The 19,732-nt window shown below is 49.6% G+C and overlaps 1 pseudogene and 1 gene segment (V, D, J or C); both read left to right on the top strand.

Annotated features, from left to right (window-relative positions):
- Positions 1-3,568: 3,568 nt before the first annotated feature.
- LOC129508291 (probable non-functional immunoglobulin lambda variable 1-50) lies at positions 3,569-4,106 on the top strand. The segment is given in 2 exon segments: positions 3,569-3,626; positions 3,739-4,106. Coding segments are annotated over 2 exon segments (426 nt in total).
- Positions 4,107-14,421: 10,315 nt separating this feature from the next.
- Positions 14,422-19,171, top strand: LOC129508289 (immunoglobulin lambda variable 1-47-like; annotated as a pseudogene).
- The last annotated feature ends 561 nt before the right edge of the window (positions 19,172-19,732 follow it).

The raw sequence follows: 19,732 nt of genomic DNA, 5'->3' as shown, positions 1-19,732 counted from the left end.
CAGAGCGCAATGGCACGTCACCACTCAATGTGGAGAAGATGAAAAGGAAGAAATACGTTGTCTACAACTGAACTTGTGGACTCCAAACATTCATCCACAATCATATCTATCATCTCATTCCATAAAGTGTGACCTCTTGTCACAACTGATACATCCATAGCAGGTATATTGGCCACAACCCTGGTCACAGTCACAGTCTCCTGTCTCTGAACCATCTCCACATGAACTTGGACTAGATCCTGAGGACTCTCCCTGACCACATCCCTACCCCCTCCCTCCTCTTCTCCTCTCTGCTCCCCTGTCCCTCAGGCTTCAGTCTCTACCTTTGGCTCCTCAGTTCTGAGCTCTGACTGGCTGGACATGTTCTTACAGAGCAAAATAAACTTATATGATGGAAAACAGAAATCACACAACTAGGTATTTCTCTAAATGGGTTGTTATATCCACACAGGAATATGAACTCATATGTTTATTGTTTATTTATGTATGATTGCCATGATATGAAGAAAAAACACATACATCCTTTAAAAGATGAATGGACAGGGAAGCCTGGGTGGCTCAGTAGTTTAGTGCCTCCTTCAGGCCAGGGCATGAACCTGGAGACCCGGGATTGAGTCCCAGATCAGGCTCTCTGCATGGAGCCTGCTTCTCCCTCTGCCTGTGTCTGTCTCTGCCTCTCTCTGTGTCTCTCATGAATAAATAAATAAAAATTTTAAAAATAAATAAACCCTGCTAAGTTACTCTGTGGATGGAGGCCTGAGGAGAAAAATTGGACACATGATGTCACTCCACAAGCCCTGGAATTCTGACTCCGTAAGCTGTTAACAGGTCTGTTTTCAAATGAGTTCTCAAGGCCTACAGAAAATCCTCTCCTAGGAAAAGGGCTTTGGGACACTTGCCCTTTAAAATCCAGAATCAACCTCATGGAGAACCATCCCTCAGGAGAAGTCATAAGAGGGACAGGAGGTCATTGCCTCGTTTTTTGCTCATATCAAACACACACACACACACACACACACACACACACAGCTGTCTCCACTTTCTGCGGTTAAGCTGTGCTGCACTTTGCACTTTCTGGGCTTCTTGTCCCTCCAGAAGTCAGGGTCAACCTGTGCTCACCCAGCTGTCCTCAGTGTCAGTCTCCAGGAATCAGAATCCCTATCAGAGGAAGCCCCCAGAACATCAAGTGTGACTGGGGTCCTGTCACCAGGGCGGCCAGATGTGCCCTAACACCTGCAGTCCTGGGATGAGGCTGATGCTCAAGATTCCCAGGAGGAGTCTCTGTCCCCATGGGCAACTCAGTCCCAACCATCTCTGGTCCCCAGTCACTGCCTGAGGCTGATCAGTACATTGACTCTGGGACCCCAGCCTCAGCGCTGCTCCACCGAAGCTCAAGGCTCCTGGGGATGTAGGACACCCCCTCCCTGTGCTCTCAGGGCTGCCTATCACTCCTTCAGTCACCCCAAGGACACCTCCATCCAGGCTGGACCTTGCTAAATCTTCTGTCCCAAATTAGGACCAAAGGGTCTGTGAATTCAGGGACACAGTCCCCTCATCTCCACCTCTCCACCACTCAAAGGGGACTTTTGATAGAAACTCTGGGTCCAGATGGATTTTGCCAATAGAACCTCATTGTCCTACTCATGGATGGCTGAATGAGCAATTGCTCTGTCCTGAAGATGTTGGACCCAGTCCCCTGCTGTACCCCACCCCAGGTATGAGAGGGACCCTGAATTGTTCATCCTGGAAGCTCGTCTATATTTGGGAATCCAGCATGCAGATGGCTGTGAAGTTCATACAGCAGGGTCCTCATGGGGGCTCATGGGCACCACTTCAGGCTTTCCTTCCTGCAAAACCAGACCCATGATACAGTCTTAGGAAAAACAGATAAGAAGTGATTTTATAAAATGTTCATAGGGATGCCAGGATGCCTCAGCGGTTGAGCTCTGCTTTAGGCTCAAGGCCTGATTCTGGAGTTCAGGGATTGAGGCCCATATTGAGATCACTGAGGGGAGCCTGCTTCTCCCTCTGCCCATGTCTCTGCCTCTCTCGTTTTCCTTCTCTGTCATGAATAAATAGATAAACTCTTTTAAAAATGTTTATAGATGTCTATTCAAATAATAACCAAATATGTTCTCATTCATTTGGGGGATATAAATAATAGTGAAAGGGAATATAAGGGAAGGGAGAAGAAATGTGTGGGAAATATCAGAAAGGGACACAGAACATAAAGACTCCTAACTCTGGGAAACGAACTAGGGGTAGTGGAAGGGGAGGAGGGCGGGGGGTGGGGGGGAATGGGTGACGGGCACTGAGGGGGGCACTTGACGGGATGAGCACTGGGTGTTATTCTGTATGTTGGCAAATTGAACACCAATAAAAAATAAATTTATTATAAAAAAAATAAAACCAAAGTCTTTCAATTTTCTTTGTTCTGTGCTGATGATTTTAACCACAATTTCCATGCACATTCTCCCTTCAATAGACATAGATCTGGGAACAATATACTAGTGATCCACCTGCATCTTCGCTGTGACATCATCACTGAGTGTCAATCACTGTTATTGAGAAGAGTTTCTAAAAAAAACCATTAATCCAATTTATGTGCACGGTTGGTTGGTCAAGGGGGTGATCAAATGCAATCTCTTCCTCTGGATTCTTGTCAGAAATTCTCCAGCTGTCACATCTTCCCTGCTAAAATATCCTGACATGTCTGTCCCTTGTGCTCTGAGGTCAGTGCCAACCTTACTTGGCAATGCACCTGCAAACTTGTGTCCAGGTGCTGGGAGGACAAATCCTAGGAGGGAGTCACTGCCCACAGGGTAGGGAGAACTAATATTTAAAACAGGTGAAAACAGTGAGAGATGACAACGATTTTCTGTGTGTAACCTTTCCAAGAACGCACATGAGGGCTTCCATCCACAACCTGGAGAAGCTCCCTCCATGTGTCCTCAGTATTTCAGGAAACTCAAAGATGGTGAGGGCTGCAACCAGGGGGATCATATAGGAGGAAGGTCTCAGCATAATGTATAGAAAAGGCCACGTGTAAAGGGGGACCCGTTACTCCTCTGGATGAGACAGTGATGTCAGAGGTTTTGGTGTAGAGACACAACCTCAGTCCTGAATGGCCCATGAACAGCCAACAGAGCCGTGGATATTTTCACACAGAGCAATGAGTGAAGCCTAAAATATACACTGTGTGATGGGTGGCCATTTAAAGGGACACATGTCATGCATGGTGTGGTAGTTTCTGGATATCAGAAGGAGCTTGAGGCTTATTTCTGAAGGATCAGGCTTGATTAGAGCTGAGAACACATCCTGACCCTGCCTGTGCCCTCTGATCAGGGCTCACAGTTGGGACCTCCCCACCACAGCCCCAAACAGCTCATCCCCTGCCCACCCTCCTGACATCCTCAGGCAGAGGGACCTGACCCAGAGCCAGGGAGGGTCAGAGAACTGGGGTCTCATTTGCATGGATGGCCCCTCCCTCTCTCAGAGGATGAAGAGAGGAAGGGAGAGATGAGGGAAGGTTCTGTTCAACTGTGGGACCACAGAGGCAGGATCAGTGATGACCTCCACCATGGCCTGGTCCTCTCTCCTCCTTACCCTCCTCGCTCACTTCACAGGTGACTGTATGTGGGGACAGTGAAGGGAACCTGGGAGGACACGTGCTTCCCTGCTTCCTTCTCTTATCTCCAGACCCCAGCATCACCCTCTCTGTGTCTTTCTCCCTTGCAGGTTCCTGGGCCCAGTCTGTGCTGACTCAGCCGGCCTCAGTGTCCGGGGCCCTGGGCCAGAGGGTCACCATCTCCTGCACTGGAAGCAGCTCCAACATTGGTAGAGATTATGTGGGCTGGTACCAACAGCTCCCGGGAACACACCCCAGAACCCTCATCTATGGTAAGAGTAACCGACCCTCGGGGGTCCCCGATCAATTCTCTGGCTCCAAGTCAGGCAGCACAGCCACCCTGACCATCTCTGGGCTCCAGGCTGAGGATGAGGCTGATTATTACTGCTCTACATGGGACAACAGTCTCAATGCTCCCACGGTGCTCCAGGCCTGTGGGGAAGTGAGACAAAAACCCACTTACCTGTCTGCAAAGTGAGTGAGCGCCCCAGCAGCTGCCTGCTTAGGCTCCCCCTGGGTTTCTGCTTATTTTATGCTTGATGCCCTGGACCCAGATACATCCTGGGACCCACCTGGGAATGTTGGCTCCTTTGTGCTCTGTGTCCTCAGAGTAGCCCCATTTGTACAAAACGAGTCTCAGATGAAAGAGAACGTTTTGTCCTCATGAGCTGGGACAGTTTCTTCCAGGCTAGTGAACATTTTCTTATCATCTTCTAATTTTTCAGTAAATGAAATACTCATAGCTCATGAAGCTATTATGGTACTTTAGCCTCGTCCCTGCTCTGCTGATGCACATGTCAGCTCTCTGCAGCTGAGCTCATTATTAGCTCAGCATCAAGCAGAGGACTAGTTATGTTTATTATTTGATGTTGGCGTGGAACAATAAATCAATGCAACCCTCAAAATTATGAAAGGTAAAAAAATAGCTTTCTACAGAAAAACACCCATGTGAATGTTTCTGGAAACTTTACTCATAATCACTAGCCTGAACGTAATAAAAAACCTGAACATCGGGTTTTATACCAGCTTTTTATAAAATGACCGACACTTTAGGTAAAGAAGATGTCCTCCAACATGATGTATATTCACATAGTAGAATATTAGTCAAAATTTAAGGAAATAAGCTCTCAAGTCCAAAAATATACATGAGTATTAACTACACATTTCTTGAAAGAAGAACACATCAAGACTACATTTCACGTCATTGGAATTTCATCGTATTTTGGAAGAGGCGGGAATCTAGACGTGGTAAGGAGGCCAGTGATTCACAGCAGGTGGATGAAGGAGGAGGGTGAGTGTGTGAGGGGACTGTATTCGTGGTGATGTCACTCTCCGACACGGCCCTGTGTCGGCGGCCACACCACACTGCTGTATTGTCACAGCTCAGTAAACTACCCCAGAACGACAGCTCTTACATGCAGGCTGAGAATGTCATCTAGGAGTCTGGGATCCATGACGGAGCTCACAGGGGGACATCATCCCATCCAATGTTAAGGAGGTGTGACCCCATGTCCCCAACGGGAGAAGACAGGAAGGTAGGGACCTGTGGGAGATTGAACAGGCAGTTTGAAAAGGGAGCAAAGAAACTGCACATGAGCCCCTTAGTCCAGATGACAGAGTGTGTCCCCTGGGCGGAGGGTCAGTCATTGTGATGTTCCAGAGCCGTGTCTGGAATTGAACCACAGCCTCTAATGTCACAGATGGTGGGAGCCAGCGTTGTCCCTTCTGGAACAGAAGGTCCTGTGTTGAGAGGGTCTCAGCCTCTCCATAACCAATGTCAAGGTCGGACCTGCCCTTGTGGTTTTGATGGCAACTGCAGGAGGTCCTTCAGCTACAACAGAGGAAACTTTGATAACTAAAGGTTGATTACTTATAAACCTGAAAATTGTAGCCTGAAACAGAAATCATCGTAGAGTCAGGTCTAGCCTGTGGCCTCCCCACCAAGAGTGTGGACAGAGGCTCAGCTGACAGAGGAAGGAACTGGGGTCAGAGACAGACACAAAGACAGAGAGAGACCAGACTTCAAGGACTCACCTTGGAGTCCATGGGGGCAGCATCCCTGATGTCTTTTTCCATGTGCTTCCTGCCCTGGGTATGGTGCTGACCCTTCTAATCTTGGAGAAGCAGTGCAGCAATGGGGACAATTAGAGACAGTCCCCAGGGAGGAGCCACAGCAGGGGATTCTGAGCCATTTAAGGCCATGAGGTGCAGCCTCAAGAAGGATGGGTGTGACCTGGGTGTGGCCTGTCCTCTGAGACCAATGGAAAGGGGATTCATAGCATTGGAGACAGGGGGGCTATGTTCTGGACTCCCATCCCCTCATCTCAGCTAGGGGAGACCAGGGCTGGGGCAGCAGGGGACTGGGAGCCTGTCCTGGGGTCCATAGGGTGCTGGAAGCTGGGAAGGCAGCCGCTGCCTGAGTTGGGGCCAAGGCCCACCTGCTATCAGGCCCAGACCCCCAGACTTCAGGAGGGTCCTCCCAGGCCCCTGCCCAAGAGGATACCGGGGAGAAGTTGAGGTGTGGTGCAGTGACCAGGATGATGTCCTCCTCCCTCCAGGGGTTGAAGGGATGAGGGAGAGCCCCCAAATCTGCCTCCCTGTGGCTGGAGACTTGGGAATGTGCAGGTGGGGGAAGAGGTTGGGGTTCAACTCAACCCCTACTTCTTCGTGATGCCCACTGTCCTGGGCACTGCAGCCTGACCTTGGACATTCAGCACATGCTACTCCATGACTCCTCTTCCCCGCTGGGGTGTGAAGGTCTGCAAACATCCCTCCCAACACGTGCTCACTGTCCTCAGCCTTCCCTGAACATTCCCATGGGGAGACCAATAGGGTCAGGTGTCACCTCATCTGACACCCGGCTCACCCCTGGATGTCTAGAACAGTGGGGAGGACTCACAGGGCCACAAACTGCAGGCACCCTGCAGGGATAGCCCCCGGAGCCAGCCTGAACTGAGGGATGCTGCCTCCAGGACTCCTGTCCCCCATCCTGTACCCAGGGAGGGGCCCCAGGGTTCTTTCTTAGGCTCCTGTCCCCCCTACATGGACACACCCACCCCAGGGTCTGCTCACCTGGCCTGCACACCAGCCTCATTCTGTGGGCACTGCTCCTGCCACTCAAGGTCAGGGTCTCCCATTTCTGAAATAGGAAATCAGTGTTTGTACTCCTTTCCCAGATTTTCTACTCCTTCATGCACAGAGAAACCTCTCCTTACCTGAGGCTCCCCTGCAGTGACACCAACACCCTCTGATGGGCCTGCCATTTCAGAGACCTCTGTACTCACCATCATCTTCCCCCTTCTCTCCTTCCCTTCCTCTTGTGAGTACAGCTGCCTATTTCCCTGCCTGCTGTGTTCCTGCCTCAGTTGCCCTGCCCCAATCACGTGGTTTCTGCAGTCCTTCCCTGCTCTGTGTGCCCGCCCATCTCTGGGTGACATTGTCACCAGATGATTTTCTCACCCTGTGAAATCACCATGTCCCTTCATGGTTTGAGCACCTTCATGCCCTGGTCTCATTTTCTCTTCTGTGTGCAGAACACGGTCACTCCTTTCTCAAGACAGACATGAGTTCCTTCTCCTGAGGAGTTCCTAAATGTCTCAGAGGGTGGGATGATTTCACCCTTTCATATGGCTTATATAAATTCTTATAGTACCCCAAAGATGCAGATGCAATGAAACGCCGGGACACCTGCACCCCAATGTTTATAGCAGCAATGTCCACAATAACCAAACTGTGGAAGGAGCCTCGGTGTCCATCGAAAGATGAATGGATAAAGATGTGGTCTATGTATACAATGGAATATTACTCAGAAATGACAAATACCCACCATTTGCTTTGACGTAGATGGAACTGGAGGGTATTATGCTGAGTGATGTAAGTCAATCGGAGAAGGACAAACAGTGTATGTTCTCATCCATTTGGGGAATATAAATAATAGTGAAAGGGAATATAAGGGAAGGGAGAAGAAATGTGTGGGAAATATCAGAAAGGGAGACAGAACATAAAGACTCCTAACTCTGGGAAACGAACTAGGGGTGGGGAAGGGGAGGAGGGCGAGGGGTGGGGGTGAATGGTTGATGGGCACTGAGGGGGACACTTGACGGGATGAGCACTGGGTGTTATTCTGTATGTTGGTAAATTGAACACCAATAAAAAATAAATTTATTATAAAAAAAGAAAAAAAGAAGAAATCACAACAAAAGAAAGAATCAGAAACAATACTCTCTCCTACAGAGTTACAGATTTTGGATTACAATTGGATGTCAGAAAGCCAATTTAGAAGTACAATTATAAAGCTACTGGTGGGCCTGGGTACTAGGGCCATGGGACTATCCTGGATTCTGCATCCACAGGAGTGACCAGGTGCTGGGGACCACAGCGAGGGAGGAGTCTTGTGTTGGGGTGGGTTGTTCTGGTCTTGTATTAAGATGGGTTGGTGCCTCTGTCTAGAGGAGTCAGTCTGGAGGCTAGGTCCTTGGAGTCAGCCTGAAAAGAAGGTGGGCCAGGAGACTGGGTGTATAGGAGCCCTCCTGGCCCCTGGACCACAGGGCTTGGGCTGTTCCTAGAGTGGATGGATCCTGCATTTAACGGGGTGCTCCTGGCACCTGGGTGCATGCAGCTACCCTTGAATGGGGGCTGGAATCAGTCATGGTCAAGATTCTAGGTCCCAGGGGCCTCTCTTCTGGTACCTCGACTCATGTGGGACAAAGAGAAAGGCTGAGGTCACAAAAAAGAGATGTGTCCTGGGTCTGTGGATATAGTTGTGCACTCTGTGGTCACAGGGCTTTGGCAGGCCCCCAAAGCTGGCAAGGAACAGTAGTGGGCCAGGACCTAGGACATATAGGACCTGGCAGCCATGGGAGCGGGCCTGGCTTGGGTGCAGGCAGAGGCTGTGGTCCCCAGTAAGGTCAGGGGCACACTTCATTCTGCCTCCAGGGGAAGGGATTCCCTTTGAGCTGGGCCCCCAAACTGGGCAGAGCTCACAGGCACCATGTGAAACTCTTCCCGTCCCCTTTCAGGGCACCATGCCTTCTGTCTCATTCCACCCAGGAGCCGAAACAGCTCACTGGAATCCTCAGCTCTCGTGGAGGAATTTGCCTTGTGAATCTGCTTTAAATTGATGTTTCTGGAAGAGTAAGCATGCAAGAAACTCCTGCACTGTCCTCCTGCTGATGCCACTCTGCTCCCTTCATGCAGACTCATTGCAATGGGATGTAGGGACCTTACATTCATGGCTGCTCTGGGTGTTCCTGAGGCAGGGGCCATCAAACTTCCTTTGTGCACCACCCATTTGGGAATGTCCCCTCCTCAGATCGCTGTTCATCTGATCTTAGTTGCTCATCTTGTTAGGGGACCAGACATCCCTCCCTGAGGGCCTGGGTTCTCTTGCTCTTTTTGATTTCAGGACATCATGGCTGCAATTGTGCATTAGACTCCGGTGGGCCTGGAGCTCTAGACCCACCCAGAAATGGGTCTACTCGGTGTGGGCATGGCCTTGTCTTTGGATCCAGAGAAGCAGCTGGGAACCTCAGAGACCAACTGTGTACTTGAGTCCAAGTAATAATACAGGTGATACTGGGGAGGGCTCCCTGGGTTCTGCTGGAAGCAGTTTATAACATAGCTGTCAAAACCAAATTGACTACTCAGGATGCTCGTGAGTCTGGCTGTTGTTCCCAGGGATTCAGAGAGGGAGGGTGGCTGGGTCAGCACAGGCTGGGACAGGGAACCTGAAGGCACCCACAGGTCACAATGAAGACAAGAGACAGGGTGTATATGGTTGAGGAGGTGAGCCAAAGGATCTGACTCAGGCTAGGGTCCCCCCCTTCCACTGGGGCCTGTCCCTACCTGTGCAGTGACAGAGGAGTACAAAGAGGACAGCGGTCCAGGCCATGGTGATGTAGCCCCTTCTGAAGCCACAGAGATGGGGCTGGGTTGCCCTGGCCTGTCTTATCCCCTGTCCCAGGTCCCCACAGCTGAGGGGCTACTCATGTAAATCATGCCTCTCCCTCCTGTGCACATACTGGTCTGTGGCCCTTTGACAGGGATGATTCCTGATGCACTAGCTTCCCCCTGGTGGGCCTGGAGGAAGCAGCTGCTGGGACCCACACAGTCCCATGTCCAAGGACCCATCCCGGCTCAGAGAGGACATAACTATTTAGTTCCCACTGAAAGCAAGGTACCCAGCCCCAAGACTGTGTCAGAGGAGGGATGCATAACTGGGAGCCCCTGTCCTGCAGAAACCCCCAGACTCCATCCTACTGCCCCCTGCTGGTCTCTGGGCAAATTTCCTGTCTTTTCCACCTCAGGCAAGCCACCTCTTCCCTATTTCTCTGAATCCTGTGCACCCACCATGTGAGAGTGACCCTCCAAGTGTGGATAGAGGTCCTAGCCATTTCTGATCAGGCTTCCTACATGGACTGGGTTCTATAGGGAGAGATCTATGCAGTTTTCTTCCAGGAGTGCCAGGAACTGCTGTGGAGCTGAGAACCAGACACAGGGAACAGAGAGCAGAGGGTCTCCGTCCCTGCAGGAGGGCCTCAGGAGAGGTGGGTTGGCTCCACATGCTAAGTGTGAGGAGGGGCTTGTGGCGCGGGGAACACACATCTTCACAGAGGAGCACACAGAGGTGGGAAGGCTGGGCACTTCCTGAGAAAGGTTGACAGGACACAGAGAAGTCTGATGAAGCTGCCAGGGTTTGGGGGACAGAGCAGGGCCTGGGCATCAAGCAGGGACAGTGTAGGGCCATCCTCTGACCTCCTTCCCCTTCATTTGCTGTGAGATTTTTCATCCCAGCTGTGCTTGTCCTCAATGGTGCTCATTAGAGAATTAGCTGAGCAGACATCTTAGTACAGAATGTGGGACAGAGAGACCTAGAAGGGTCATTAGGAGGAGGGAGGGGATGGAGGATCATGATCAAGGCTACAAGGAAGGGTACAGTGGCTTGTATCCCCAAGTGGGACAGTGGGAGGTGACTGACGACTCCAGGCTGTGGGAGAAGGAGGGCTGCTCCAGAGTGTCAGGTGGATGGAGGGCGATGCCCACAGAGTCAGCAGTGCCTGGAGTTACCCTGGTGACCTCAATAAGGAAAGCAGGTGGAGGGCTGCTGGTCGATCTGTTGTTCCCATGTTACATAAAAACCATATATGATTTGTGTAAGATGTGGAGATATTCACAGACAACCAGGGCTGAGGGAGGCCTTCCCTCCCCCAATGGAAGGATGTGAGTGCTACATTAACCACAAGCCTGAGGGCTTAGTCTGAGGGGTCCTGAAAGGAAAGCTGGAGGTGACAGAAGGAACAGGGTGATGACCAAACACACAACTATGGTGCGAACCAAGTAGTGCAAATGCTGCCCCCACCCCTGCATCTTTTCTATGCATCCCTGAATGGAACCCCTGGTCTATGAGGGAGGAGGGGAGGAGAGGACAGGACAGAGAAGCCCAGGGCTCTGCTGGCTGAGGCCACATGGTTGGCATTCCCATCCTCCTCTCCACAGTGGACCCTTGTCCTAGACCAGATAGCATTGCAGGTGATTCATTTCATCATGGGAACGTCTCCAGGTGTGGATTGTCTGTCGTGCTTGAACACCAGCCTGGGCAATGACTACACGGGGAGGAGGATGCAACATGAACAAGGGAGGGAGTCATTGCTGAGCACCCATGCACCTCCGGGGGTTGGATGCTGCAGAGTCACATGGCAGGGAGGACACTACCTGCCAAGTGTGCAAGAATTACTAGAGCATTTCCCTAGTTGGGCTGGACCAGAAGCCTGGCCTCAAGGAGCCTGTCCCACGGCGCCACCTGCTGCGCTGACACTGAGTCCTCCAGCCTCTCTGACCCTCCCAGCACTCCTGCAATGATGTCCAGATTTTTGCAGTTGGATGTAGATCATGTCATAGCCCAGGGCAGTGAATGGAGAGGTACCAACAGTGGAGGTTCGGGCTGACAGGTCCTTTCTTTTTTTCAACTCACTAAAGACCTCTGGGTGGTTAAATAAATGGTGTTTTGCACAGGGCTTCTGTTCCCAAGTGTTTCAGCATCCCTGGGTGTGGAGTTTACCTCTTCCTGGTGCCTGAGGTCATATCCAGTCTACCATCATCTTGAACCAGCTAAATGCCACAAAGGCCTCACCATACCCAAGTGGTTCATACCTTATAATAATTCTACATGGACCCACCTTCCACTTTGACCTTTGTTGTTGTTGTGGGTTCAGATTCTCCTGTGCGTTCCTGTCAGACTGCCCTGCACGGACCTTGATGCTTCTCTTTGCCATGAGGATAGAATGCTGCCAGGGAAAAGTGTCTTCTGCTCCTGCTGACTTTTCTGGGTTCAAAGTGTCCTTGAAATTTAGCCCGACAAAGGCTTATATATGGGACTCTCTCATATACTTAATGTATTTTTAAACCAGTTTTGTACTCAGTATGAGGATTGGTATAAACAGAATGTTATTATAAATGAAGCCCTCTTCTACTGAGCAGTCTTCCACCTCCTGCACTGAGAACCCTCATGATACATGTATTGGTCCCTAATCAAGAATTATTGCTCAGAAGTATTGTTCAAAATTCATGGGGGAAGGATGTCTGAGATCTAGGCCCAATGGACAGACATTTGTCCAAGACCTTCCCAACCAAGGTACCAGAGGGAGTGGAAGTAGGCATCGTGGAGTTGAACTGAGTGACTTTGGGACAAAATCATTAATTTTCTCCAGGTCACTAATAAGATCCAGGCTCCCACATACAGGGTTTATTTTACAGTGTTTATATTAGGTAATATATTACTGTTACCTAAACTTTGAGTTTCCTGACTGCAGAGCTCTGGAGTCCTGATCAGATTCCAGTCAAAACCAAATTCAAGGCCTATTCCCCAAGGTACACTGTTGTTTATATATATTTTTTTCATTTTTGCCAATTTTATTTTATTATTATTATTTTTAATAAATTAATTTTTTATTGGTGTTCAATTTACCAACATACATAATAACACCCAGTGTTCATCCCATCAAGTGCCCCCCTCAGGGCCCATAACCCATTCACCCCCACCCCCTGCCCTCCTCCCCTTCCACAACCCCTAGTTCTTTTCCCAGAGTTAGGAGTCTTTATGTTCTGTCTCCCTTTCTGATATTTCCTACCCATTTCTTCTCCCTTCCCCTCTATTCTCTTTCACTATTATTTATATTCCCCAAATGAATGAGAACATATAATGTTTGTCCTTCTCCAATTGTCTCATTTCACTCAGCATAATACCCTCCAGTTCCATCCACGTGGAAGCAAATGGTGGGTATTTGTCATTTCTAATGGCTGAGGAATATTCCATTGTATACATAAACCACATCTTCTTTATCCATTCATCTTTCGAGTTAAAAATAGACCTGCCTTCCAACCCAGCAATTGCACTGTTGGGTATTTACCCCAAAGATACAGATGCAATGAAACGCCAGGACACCTGCACCCTGCTGTTTCTAGCAGCAATGTCCACGATAGCCAAACTGTGGAAGGAGCCTCGGTGTCCATCGAAAGACAAGGAATTTTAGTAAACGTTTTTAAATATCTATTCAAATGAGAGCCGAAGTCATTCCATTTTCCTTTTTCTTTGCTGATGTTTTAGCCAAAACTCCCATGCATAATCTCCCTCCAATAGACACAGATCAATATACTAGTGATTCCACCTGCATCTTTACAGTGGCATCATCATTGAGTGTTAGTCAGTGTGATTGAGAAGCATTTCTAGAAAAGAACATTCATCCAAGTGCACAAATGACCAAGGAGGTGACCTATACGGAAAGTTCTCTACTGGATTCTTGTCAGACCTTCTGCAGCTGTGACACTGTCCTTCCTGGAACTGCCAGCAGGTCTGCCCCTTGTGCTCTGAGGTCAGTGGCACATACAGACTCACATGGCAGGGTTTCTGCAGACTTGTGTCCATGTGCCGGGAGGACAGATCCTAGGAAGGAGTCACTGCCCACAGGATGGGGAGAGTTATTATTTTAAATAGGTTAAAACAATGAGAGATGACAATGATGTTCAGTGTGTAATCTTTCCAGGAATGCACACAAGGCCTTCTACCCACAACCTGGAGAATCTCGCACTCTGACTCTTCAGGATTTCAGGAAACTCAGAGAAGGGGAAGGGCTGGAAGCAGGGGGATCATATAGGAGGAAGGTCTCAGCATCTCGTGCAGAAGAGGCCACGTGTACATGGGTACCAGTCACTCCTCTGGATGTGACAGTGATGTCAGAAGAGTTGGTATATAGACATACCTCTGTCCTGAATGGCCCATGATCAGCCAAGGGAACCGTGGATGGTTTCACACCGAGCAATTAGAGTGAAGCCTAAAATCAACACTGTGTGATAGGAGGCCACATGATGGGTCACATGTCCTGATCACAAAGGAGGAGGAGAGTGGATAGAGGTCTGCAGGCAGTACCTGTGTCCTCTGGCCATTTATCCCCCTGTCATGCATGCTGAAGTGGTTTCGAGATGCCACATGCAGCTTGAGGCTTATTTCTGAGGGATCAGGTTTTCTTAGAGTTGAGAACACCACATGGCATTGCCTGTGCCCTCTGATCAGGGTTCACAGCTGAGACCTCTCCAACCCCTGGTCCCACACAGCCTCTCCCCTGCCCACGCTAGGTCAGCCTCAGGCAGATGGACCTGGCGCAGAGCCAGGGAGGGTCAGAGAGTAGGGGGGGTCTCATTTTCATGGACTGCCCCTTCCTCTTCCAGAGGATGAAGAGGGGAAGGGAGAGATGAAGGGAGGCTGTGGGGCCACAGAGGCAGGATCAGTGATGACCTCCACCATGGCCTGGTGCCCTCTTCTCCTCACCCTCCTCACTCACTGCACAGGTGACTGGATGTGGGGATAGAGGAAGGGGCCCTGGGCTGCTACATGGGATCCTGCATTCTCCTCTTGTCTCCAGACCCCAGCATCACCCTCTCTGTGTCTCTCCCCCTTGCAGGGTCCTGGGCCCAGTCTGTGCTGACTCAGCCGGCCTCAGTGTCTGCGGTCCTGGGCCAGAGGGTCACCATCTCCTGCACTGGAAGCAGGTCCAACATGGGTGGAAATTACGTGAGCTGGCACCAGCAGCTCCCAGAAACAGGCCCCAGAAACATCATCTATGCTGATAACTACCAAGCCTCAGGGGTCCCTGATCGATTCTCTGGCTCCAAGTCAGGTAGCATGCCACCCTGACCATCTGTGTGCTCCAGGCTGAGGATGAGGCTGATTATTACTGCTCAGTGGGGGATGATAGTCTCAAAGCACCCATGGTGCCCCAGGCCTGTGGGGAAGTGAGACAAAAACCTATGTAGTCATCTACAAAGTGAGTGAGCACCTCAGCAGCTGCCTGCTTAGGCTACCCATGGGATTCATTTTTTAAAAGTTTTAATTAATTTATTCATGAGAGAGAGAGAGAGAGAGAGAGAGAGAGAGAGAGAGGTAGAGACTTAGGCAGAGGGAGAAGCAGGCTCCATGCAGGGAGCCCGATGAGGGACTCGATCCCAGGACCCCAGGATCATGCCCTAGCTGAAGGCAGACGCCCAACTCTTGAGCCACCAAGGCCTCCCAACCCTGTGGGATTCTATTTATTCCTTGGCTGATGCCTTAGGCCCAGATCCAGGTCAATCTTGGGGACCCTTCTGGAAATGACAGCTCCTTCATCATCTCTGAACTCAGGGTCACTCGTTGTAGCTCATTTGTATGCAGAGGGTCTCCAGGGAAAGAGAAGGTTTTGTCCTTGTGGCCTTGGAAAGTTTGTTCTAGGCCAGTGTACATTCACTTACCATCTTCTGAGTTCTCAGTAAATGAACCCCTCATAGGTCATGAAGCTGTCATGGTCCTTCAGCCTCATCCCCGCTCTGCTGATGCACATGTCAGCTCTCTATGCAGCCATGCTCATGACTGGCTTAACTTCATCCATATGACTAGTTCTCCTTACTATTTGATGATTGCAAGGAACACATAAATCAATGGCACAACAAAAGTATGAAAATTTAAAAAAAATAAATCTCTAGAGAAAACCTCCTGTGCTTCTTTATGGAATGTTATTTATAATCACCATATCTGATTGCAATAAAAAATCTGCACATGGTTATTTTTAAAAAGATTTTATTTATTTATTTCGATGTAGGTTCTGCTGCTAGTTCAGAGGGTCTATAAATCTGTGCTCATGGAACGCTGGTTGCTCACAGCTACATACAGAGCATCTCCATGGACCTTTCACTACTGTGTGGATGGTTTCTAACTCTCTTATGTGAGAGACTAGTTGAAAGCTGCAGGGGAGAAATGCTGACTACTTAGATTTCAGTACAGCGCGTTTCCCTGGCACGTCTTCACCTAGAGTGGAGTTAGGTTCAAACTCCATTGTTGAGAACCTTGCCAAAAGCTGTATTCAGGGAATGCTGCTTTCTGAGAGTTGAGCTCAGGGCCTTTCATCGGGCCTCACACCAACTGTGGACTAGGATCTAAGTTCCATATGAGAGAGGATTTTCTTTTCTTTCTTTCTTTTTTTTTTTTTTTTTGAGAGAGAAGATTTTCTGAAGCTGCCACAGATAACACTTGTTCCTCAGAGCTCAGTAGACTGCATTTACCTTGAGCCTCCTCAGCTTCTTTTGATATAGGTCCTAATGCAGACAGGTGAGAGGGTAGGGGATACCTGCACTAAAGGGACTCTGTTCAAGAATTGTCCCTCCTTATATGAGAGACTTGTCAAAAGTTGCATTCGGGGAATGCTTCTTTCTGAGCGCTGAACATAGGGCCTTTCCATGGACGGCCACATGTACTTGGATAGCTTTCCAGGTCCCTTATGTCAGATGCTTTTTTAGAACCTTCAATCAAGAAATGATGCTATCACAGAATTCAGGGTATTCCATTTCCATGGAGGCTCCACGTGTACTTTTGATATATATTCCAGGCTCATGGATTAGAAGAATTAACACTGTGAAGATGTCAAAACTACCCAAGGGCAATTTACATGTTTAATGCAAACCTTACCAAAATGCAAAGGACTTTATTCAGGGAGTTTCATCAAATCATCGTAAGATTTGTGTGGATTCAGAAAATACCCCAAATAGCCAGGGGAATATTGAAAAAGAAAACCATAGCCAGGGCCATCACAATGCCGGATTTCAGGTTGTACTACAAAGGTGTGATCATCAAGACAGTGTGGTACTGGCAAAAAAACACACATAGATCAATGGAACAGAATAGAGAACCCAGAAATGGGCCCTCAACTCTATGGTCAACGAATATTCCACAAAGCAGGAAAGACAATCCACTGGAAAAAGGACAGTCTCTTCAAGAAATGGTGCTGGGGAAATCTGGACAGCCACGTGCAGGAGAATGAAACGAGACCACTCTCTTGCACCATACACACAGATAAACTCAAAATGGATAAAAGATCTAAATGGGAGATAAGATTCCATCAAAATCCTCGAGAAGAACACAGGGAACATCCTTTTTGAACTTGGCCACAGCAACTTCTTCCAAGATACATCTATGAAGGCAAGGGAAACAAAAGCAAAAATGAACTATTGGGACTTCATCAAGGTATTTATTTCATTGTATTTTGGAAGAGGCGGGAATCTAGAGGTGGTAAGGAGGCCAGTATTGACAGCAGGTGGAGGAAGGAGGAGGGTGAGTGTGTGAGGTGACTGTATTCATGGTGATGTCACTCTCCTACTCGGCCCTGTGACGGTGGCCGCACCACACTGCTGTGTTGTCACAGCTCAGTAAACTGTACGCCAGAGCGACAACACCTTCGTGCAGGCAGATTGTCATCTAGGAGTCTGGGGTCCGTGATGTGGCGCACAGTGTGACATCATCCCGTCCACTTCTCCAAGGAGGTGTGGCCTCGTATCCTTAAATGGGGAGGAGAGGAAGGTGGAGACATGAGGGAATCTGAACAGGCAGTTTGGAAAGGGAGCAAAGAAACCGCATATGAGCCCCTTCGTCCATTGAGATGTCTCGGAGCCTTACCTGGAATTGGACCACAACCTCCATGGTCACAGATGATGGGAGCCAGCGTTGTCCCTTCAGGAACAGAAGGTCCTGTGTTGTGAAGGTCTCAGCCTCTCTTTAACCCATGTCAAGGTCGGACCTGCCCTTGTGGTTCTTGTGAAGACTGCAGGAGGTCCTTCAGCTACAACACAGTAAAATGAAAACTATAGGTTGATTATTTACCAATCTGGAAATTATAGAACACATCTGACACCACAAACAGGTCATCATAGTGACAGAGGAAGCCTATGGCCTCCCCACAAGGTGTGGATCGAGGCACATCTGACAGAGGAAGGAGCTGGGGTCAGAAGCAGACACAGAGAGAGACCAAACTTTGGGGACGCACACTGCAGTCTATGGGGACATCACTGATTTCTTTGTCTATGTGCTCCCTTCCCTGGGGATCGTGCTGACCCTGAGCCTCATTCTAATCCTGGAGAAGTAGTAGAGCAGTGGGGACAGGTGGAGACAGTCACCAGGGAGAAGCCATTGAAGGGGATTCTGAACCATTTGGGCCCATGAGGTGCAACCTCAGGAAGGCTGGGTGTGGCCTGTCCTCCATGCACAATGGGTATGGGACTCACAGCACTGGCGCAGGTGGCTCTACTCTGGGCTCCTGTCCCTTCATCTCAGTCAGGAGGGACCAAGGCTGGGGCCACAAGCGCTTGGTAGCCTGTCCCTGGGGTCCATGGGGTGCTGGCAGCTGGGAAGGCAGCCCCTGCCTGAGTCTGGGCCCATGGCCCACCTGCTGTCAGCCCCAGGCCCTCAGAATTCAGGGGGGTCCTCCCAGGCCCCTTCCCATGACAGACACCAGGAAGAGGAAGAGGGGGTGGGGAGCAGTAACCAGGTGAGGTTTTTTCCCCCTGTGGGCTGAAGGGATGAGAGAGACCCCCAGCTCTGCCTACCTGTGGCTGGGGTCCTGGGGATGTGCAGTGGCGACAGAGGTTGGGGTTCATCTCCATTCTCACTTTCATGACACCTGATGTCCAGGGCACTGCAGCCTGACCTTGAACATTCACCTCATGCTCCTCCATGAGTCCTTCTCGCTCTGCGGTGTGAAGGTCTGCAACATCCCCCCTAACAAATGCTCACTGTCCTCAGCCCTTCTGGAATATTCTCATGGGGGAGACAAGGAGGGGCAAGTGTTACATTATCAATAAGCCACTCACACCTGGGGACCCACAGCAGAGGGGAGGACTCACTAGCACACACACTGCCAGGAAGCTGCAGGGACGGCCCCAGGGAGCCAGCCTGGACTGAGGGACGCTGCCTCTAGGACCTTGTCCCCTGTCCTGCACCCAGGGAGTGGGCCTAGAGTTCAGCCCTAGGCTCCTGTCCCCCCTACATGGCCACACCCGCCGTGGGGACTGCTCACCAGGCTTGCACACCAGCCCCCGGTCATAGGCACTGCTCCTGCTGCTCAAGGTCAGTGTCCCCATTTCTGATCTAGGAATTCAGTGTTTTTGCTCCTTTCCCAGCTCTTCTACTCCTTCAAGAACAGAGAATCCTCTCCCTACCCGAGGTTCCCCTGCAGCGACACCAACACCCTCTAATGGTGGAGGTCAGAGGACAAGGGGCTGGCTGTGCTGTTGGAAGGGAGGACCATGGTGAACATTTAGGGGTGCAGAGTTTGAATTTATGCCAACAACACTGAGGAATTGCCTTATCTGATTGAGGAAGATCCCACTGACTGCCTTGTGGACAGAGTGTCTGAGGAAAGACTTTGTTCCAACTCAGATATTTAAGTAAAAAGGCTTTTGAGTCTAGAAGTGTGGGGGTTATTTGCACAGTGAAAGCTGAGGCAGATCTGTGGTGAGCGCTGAGGAAGGGAAGGTTTGTGGAAGCAAATGCTCAGACATTGAACACGTCTGGAAAATACTAAAATCTGACATTTATCTGCTACTAAACTAAGACAACATGTAAAAAAGCAGGGAGGGAATATTTTTTTATAAATTTATTTTTTAGATATTTAGTCTAATCCTCTCCCAACTGAGATATCTGGGTGGCGGGCACTGAAAGGTCACTTGACAGGGTGATCACTGGGTGTTATTCTCTATGTTGGCAAATTGAACACCTATAGAAAATAAATTTATTAAAAAAATAAAATATAATAC

This window comes from Nyctereutes procyonoides, unplaced genomic scaffold (genome assembly GCF_905146905.1).
Source record: "Nyctereutes procyonoides isolate TBG_1078 unplaced genomic scaffold, NYPRO_anot_genome, whole genome shotgun sequence".
NCBI lineage: Eukaryota > Metazoa > Chordata > Mammalia > Carnivora > Canidae > Nyctereutes > Nyctereutes procyonoides.
The sequence above is the reverse complement of the archived record's forward strand: the minus strand, read 5'-3'. Positions and strand labels throughout refer to the sequence as shown.